The sequence below is a fragment of the Piliocolobus tephrosceles genome, chromosome 2 (genome assembly GCF_002776525.5).
Source record: "Piliocolobus tephrosceles isolate RC106 chromosome 2, ASM277652v3, whole genome shotgun sequence".
NCBI lineage: Eukaryota > Metazoa > Chordata > Mammalia > Primates > Cercopithecidae > Piliocolobus > Piliocolobus tephrosceles.
Genome location: NC_045435.1, coordinates 88,361,099 through 88,367,487, shown reverse-complemented (window position 1 = coordinate 88,367,487; position 6,389 = coordinate 88,361,099). Strand labels below are relative to the sequence as shown.

Below are 6,389 nucleotides of genomic sequence, written 5' to 3'. Positions count from 1 at the left end.
TGCGCCTGTAATCCCAACCACTCAGGAGGCTGAGGCAGGAGAATTGCTCCAACCCAGGAGGTGGAGGTTGCAGTGAGCGGAGATCCCACCATTGAACTCCAGGCTGGGCGACAAGAGTGAAACTGTCTCCAAAAAAAAAAAGGGCCGGGCGCGGTGACTCACGCCTGTAATCCCAGCACTTTGGGAGGCTGTGAGGTGGGTGGATCACGAGGTCAAGAGATTAAGACCATCCTGCCCAACATGGTGAAACCCCGTTTCTACTAAAAATACGGATATTAGCTGGGTGGAGTGATGGGCGCCTGCAGTCCCAGCTGCTCGGGAGGCTGAGGCGGGAGAATCACTTGAACCCGGAAGGCAGAGGTTGCAGTGAGCTGAGATTGTGCCACTGCACTCGAGCCTGGCAACAGAGTGAGACTCCGTCTCAAAAAAAATAAAAAATTATCCTATTTCTTAGTTAGGCAAGGGTCTTCAGTTAGGCTGATAAAGGGTCTGGCCTCCTGGATTACAAAAGGTTCATGGTTGTTATCTTCAGCTGGTTAGAAACAGTTGCAACTTAATTTTGATATTTCTTAGGAAAGTGCAGCTAAATGGTAACATTGCTGTATTTGCTGACTTGTGAAAAACAGGGAAGAGCGGATCTTGGATTGGAGGACCAAGAGCCAGCCTCCTTTAAGTCAGTTGTGCCTGTCTTCTCCACTGACGAATCCTTACTTCTGTAGAACCTGGCATGTAATCTTCCTTTAATAAATATCTACTGATAAGTGGGGAAACTCAAATGAAGGCTTCCTATGCACATTCTTCAACTACTATTCTGTACTGCATTCTACATTGGCGGACGTCGAGACTAAGTGACTCCTACCTCAATCCATCCTTTCTTCTCAAAGGAAAAGTCACAAAGAGCATTCCCATATAGGTCACAAAGACTGTTCTCTCTCTGTGGAAACATGCTTGTGGCATTATGTGATTATGGTAGAAGATAATTTTAGTATAATTGTAGATATTTACAGAGCTGAAGATGTCTCAGATACCTACTTGGAAGATTCTCTGTTGGGATAATATATAGAATAGATTCGGCTGTGGGGTTTTTTGAATTAAAGTAAAATATGTAATAGGTAAAAATGGAGTGCAATGTATAATCTGAATCTAATCATGGGAAGCATCAGGAACTTTTTTTGTGACAGCGTTCACCGTGTTGCCCAGGCTAGTCTTGAAGTCCTGAGCTCAGGCAGTCCGCCCACCTTGGCCTCCCAAAGTGCTGGGATTAACAGGCATGATCCACTGTACCCGCCCTTTGTATTATTCATATTCTTGCAGCTTTTCTATCTATTTGAAATGATTTCCAAATCAAAAGTTTGAAGAAGTTGAATGGAAATACAGGTCCTGCATAGCACATCTTGGGGAGAAAGACTTTACTCATTTAGAATGATTAATGGTCCAGGTCTTACCATAAAACAGGAGCCCAGTCAGCCCTTCCTGTGACTTTTCTGACTGGAAACTTTCTGTCTTCAGCAGAATCAAAGCCAGAAGTCCACACCTGTCCTTCTTGCCCTCTGGCCTTTGGCAGTCAGCAATTCCTCAGCCAAGATGAGCTACACAATCATCCTATTCCAGGTTTCCATGCAGGAAATCAACTCCACCCAGGAAACCCCTGCCCAGAGGATCAGCCACAGCCACAATGTCCTTCTGATAAAAATCACAGGGGGGCTGAAGCAGAAGATCAGCGAGTGGAAGGAGGCGTCAGACCCTTGTTTTGGAGTACAAATGAGAGGGGGACTTTAGTGGGTTTCTCTAGCCTATTCCAGAGACCACCAATAAGCTCTCAGGGAGGCAACAGAATATTAGAGATACAGCTCAGTCCAGCCCAGAATGCAAGCTCTGAGGAAGTAGACAGAATTTCCAAGAGGGCAGAAACCCCAGGGTTTGGAGCAGTCAGGTTTGGAGAGTGTGCACTAGCTTTTAACCAGAAGTCAAACCTGTTCAGACAGAAGGCAGTCACAGCAGAAAAATCTTCAGACAAAAGGCAGTCACAGGTGTGCGGGGAGTGTGGGCGCGGCTTTAGCAGGAAGTCACAGCTCATCATACACCAGAGGACACACACAGGAGAAAAGCCTGATGTCTGCGGAGAGTGTGGGCGAGGCTTTATAGTTGAGTCAGTCCTCCGCAACCACCTGAGTACACACACTGGGGAGAAACCTTATGTGTGCAGCCAGTGTGGGCGAGGCTTTAGCTGCAAGCCATACCTCATCAGACATCAGAGGACACACACAAGGGAGAAGTCATTTATGTGCACAGTGTGTGGGCGAGGCTTTCGTGAAAAGTCAGAACTCATTAAGCACCAGAGAATTCACACGGGGGATAAGCCTTACGTGTGCGGGGACTGTGGCCGAGGCTTTGTAAGAAGATCATGTCTCAACACACACCAGAGGATACATTCAGATGAGAAGCCTTTTGTTTGCAGAGAGTGTGGGCGAGGCTTTCGTGCTAAATCGACTCTCCTCCTACACCAGTGGACACATTCAGAGGTGAAGCCTCATGTGTGTGAGGAGTGTGGGCATGGATTTAGCCAGAAGTCGACGCTCAAATCACATCGGAGAACACACTCAGGGGAGAAGCCTTATGTGTGTGGGGAATGTGGGTGGGGATTTAGCCGGAGGATATTCCTCAATGGACACTGGAGGACACACACGGGAGAAAAGCCTTACACGTGCTTTGAGTGTGGGCGAAACTTCAGCCTCAAGTCCGCTCTTAGTGTACATCAGAGGATACACTCTGGGGAGAAGCCTTATGCATGCACGGAGTGTGGGCAAGGCTTTATCACGAAATCACAGCTCATCAGACACCAGAGGACACACACAGGAGAAAAGCCTTATGTCTGCGGAGAGTGTGGGCGAGGCTTTATAGCTCAGTCAACCCTCCACTACCACTGGATTACACACTCCGGGGAGAAACCTTATGTGTGCAGCCAGTGTGGGCGACGCTTTCGTGATAAATCAACTCTCCTCGCACATGAGCAGACACATTCAGGGGAGAAGCCTTATGTGTGTGGGGAATGTGGGCGGGGATTTGGCCGGAAGATACTCCTCAACAGACACTGGAGGACACACACAGGAGAGAAGCCTTACGCGTGCATCGAGTGTGGGTGAAACTTTAGCCACAAATCCACTCTCAGCTTACATCAGAGGATACACTCGGGGGAGAAGCCTTATGCTTGCACGGAGTGTGGGCGAGGCTTTAGGAGGAAGTCACAGCTCAACATACACCAGAAGACACATTTGGGGAAAAGCTTTAGAGGTGCAAGGAGTGAGGATGTGATTTTCGCAAGTCAGCCATCAGCCACACCAGCAGAAATGCTCAGGGAGAAGCCGTGTTTGTAAGGTAATGTGGACAGAGCTGTACGTGGACATCATTCCTTGTCACATGTCAGAGGACACACTCGGGAGAAGCCTTCTTCATGGGGTGAGAGTAAAGTGTTGGCTGGAAGTGGCCCCTTAAGAGATACTGGGAGTCAAATCTATCCACTGTACACCCACCCCACTCTCGTTCTAAGGGCTTTGGGGACAGCCTTCTGACCACTTACATTCCTGCAGATGTGAAGATGGCAGAGATCTAACTTCTGAGGGCAGAGCTGTCAAGTGACGGTCTAGAGGAATGGTCTTTGCATCTGACTACTTCCTCCTGCAACTGTGTTCTTCCATTGGCTTCTGTGACACTCTCCTGCTTTATTTTTTTCTACATCTCTAGCCTTTGCTCTGTCCTCTCCTACCCCACCTTTAGATTTTACTCAGAGTTCAGTTTCCAACTCTACAATCTGAGGGACTCCTTAACCAGGTCCCCTTCCTAACCCTCCAGTCCCAAGTCCAAGATTCTTTAACCATACTCTAAAAGTTCTTCAGACTCAGGACTTAAACGTCATAGCCACACCACCTTGGCCTTCAATGACAGGGATCTAGCAATGGCACATCATTGACCTTCCAATACCAGGTTTAAGAGTTTTTAAACACAGCTCCTCTTAAATCGTCCAATCTCAGTACCCAGTGTTTTAGCCATGCTCGGGTGGCTAAATTACATCCAGGAATAGTGCTAGGGCCTTTAGCCATTTGTCTCTCCTCACACTCCCAGGGCCCATATGGCCCAGGTTCTGACAGTTTACCTTACTCCCTTGGCCTGGGGCTGGCCCTACCTGACACCCTGTGTCAATGAGTGTACCTTGGAGAGCTGTCCACTCAGGCCCCAGTGCCTTTATTTGCTAAGAGACTGCCACAGAAAAGAAGGGGAAAGATGTTTGTGTAACCTCAAAATACTTAGGCTTGGTTTTGATGCTGGAGAGGAAGAAGGACTTGGAGAGAGAAGGAATGGCTGATCCAGAGGCTTTTGTCCACTCCCTCTCACTGGAAGTGGTTGATCTCCAGGGAATCCCCAAGGTTAGCCTGGTTAGGGGAAGGGCTAGGGGTACCTGGAATGTAGGATCTCCCCACTGCCTGGCCTACCACCCTAATGCCCATTTCCCATGGCCTGAGCTAAAAGCCACAGGAAGTGTCCATGGCCTGAGCTAAAAGCCACAGAAAGTGTGCGTATGTGTGTGTGTAGGGGTTGCTGTGCAGGGGAACGGTGGGACACCATCATTCCACAAGACCTCGAAGTTACTTCTCCCATAGAAAAACAAAAGTGGAAAAATTAACGATCAAACAACTACTTTAAATATGAGGGGGAGAAAAAAGTGTTCATTTTCTATTAAAATCCATGTAGGTATTGTAGAGACACCGCACAGGTCTGGTCCGGCAGGAGGACTGTCAGGTCCAGGCAGTCACAGGAAGAGACTGTAAGATGCAATAAGTCTTTCTGAATTTCTCTTCAAAGGGTTTAGCCTGTTAACTTCCTTATCCTTGTTCTCAAACTCAACTTTCTTGTTCTTCCTTGCCTCTAGTTACCGTAAACAGCCTACTCACATCTGTTCCCTTGGTTACCTGTACCCATTGTTCCTCCGAAACTACACACTACACCTCTATACCTCATGTCCCCCTCCCCTTCTATATTTAGGAAAATATGTACAAGTGGCCAATTGGGTCAGCTCAGATTGTGCGGTCCAACCCCAGCCCATGGGGGAGTGACACAGAGATAGGGACTGTGTTAAGGATAAAAAACCCCTGGTCTCTCTTTCTATGTGCTCGTGTGATCTTAATTGACACAGGTGGCACCCTTCTGTAGAAGTAAATTACCTTGCTGAGAGAATTAAACTTTTGCCTGAGTGCTGGTTTTACTTCATGGCACCGAGCATTTATTCCTGGAGCATTTTATATCCAGCAATTCTAGGGGCTCGTCCGGGATCCCCATTCTCCTTTGGGAAGGGGTCTTCAGTCAACCTACCCAGGGGAGACACAACCCACCGCCCTGTTGCCGTGGCCTTAGGGACAGGAGATTGAGACCCACCTGTTGTGACAAATAAACCTGGACGGACTGTCAACAACGTGGGGAAGAAAGACTTGCAATACTGCGGTGACCAGGTAGATGCACAGACCAAGGTAGAAAACATCGCAGGGGTGACAAAATACTTCTCTAGTGGTTTTGCGGGGTTCGGGGCATTCTGGAGGTTGAAAGTGCATGAGGCTGGGCGCGGTGGCTCAAGCCTGTAATCCTAGCACTTTGGGAGGCCGAGACGGGCGGATCACGAGGTCAGGAGATCGAGACCATCCTGGTTAACACAATGAAACTCCGTCTCTACTAAAAAATACAAAAAAAAAAAAGAAAAAGTGCATGAATGGTAACAAGCACTACTGCTGTGCGGAGTGAGTCCAATCTGCGGTTCCATGGTCATCTCATATGGCTTAGGGTGGCCCTTTAGGGGTCCTGTCTGGGATTTATACTGACCTACCGTCAATGCTAAGAGTGACCTGGAACATGCCCTCAAGGGAAGCAGCCAGAGTGGACAGTGAAAGAAGGGTGCAAGGAACCTCCAGCAGGTGGAGCTAAAGGATAGGTGAATTGAGCCTTAGCAAAACTTTCAGTGAAGGACAGGCAAGAGACCCCTAATATGAGGAGTTGAGCCACAAGGAAACCCCAAATAGGCAAGAGATCCCTAATATGAGGGGTTGAGCCACAGCAAACCCCCGCTAGGCAAGAGATTCCTAATATGAGAGATTGAGCCTAGCCAGGACCCAGTATGGTAAATAATACAAGCAAAAAAAGATAAAGTTAGCAACAAAGATACACTGCCTGATAGTCCCCTAGGTCTCAAAGATATACCACCTGACAGCCCCTTAGGTCTCATGCTAAAAGGTTGGAAAGATAACAAGAGAACTAAACATAAGGCAAAGGAACATGATAAAATAATTGCTGTTCTATTTGGTCTCAGTCCCTCAATCTTCTGGCCAAAGTTTGTATTGACTAAGGGT

General features: G+C 47.8%; 1 protein-coding gene across 1 annotated transcript in view; it reads left to right on the top strand.

Moving 5' to 3' along the window:
• ZNF589 (zinc finger protein 589) overlaps nt 1-6,182 on the top strand; it is a 10,388-nt gene extending 4,206 nt beyond the window's left edge. Inside the window, exon 3 of the mRNA XM_026454844.1 lies at nt 1,439-6,182. Coding sequence (XP_026310629.1) covers nt 1,439-3,143 — 1,705 coding nt within the window. The 3' untranslated portion in view covers nt 3,144-6,182. The remainder of the gene's footprint in view (nt 1-1,438) is intronic.
• Nucleotides 6,183-6,389: the final 207 nt, after the last annotated feature.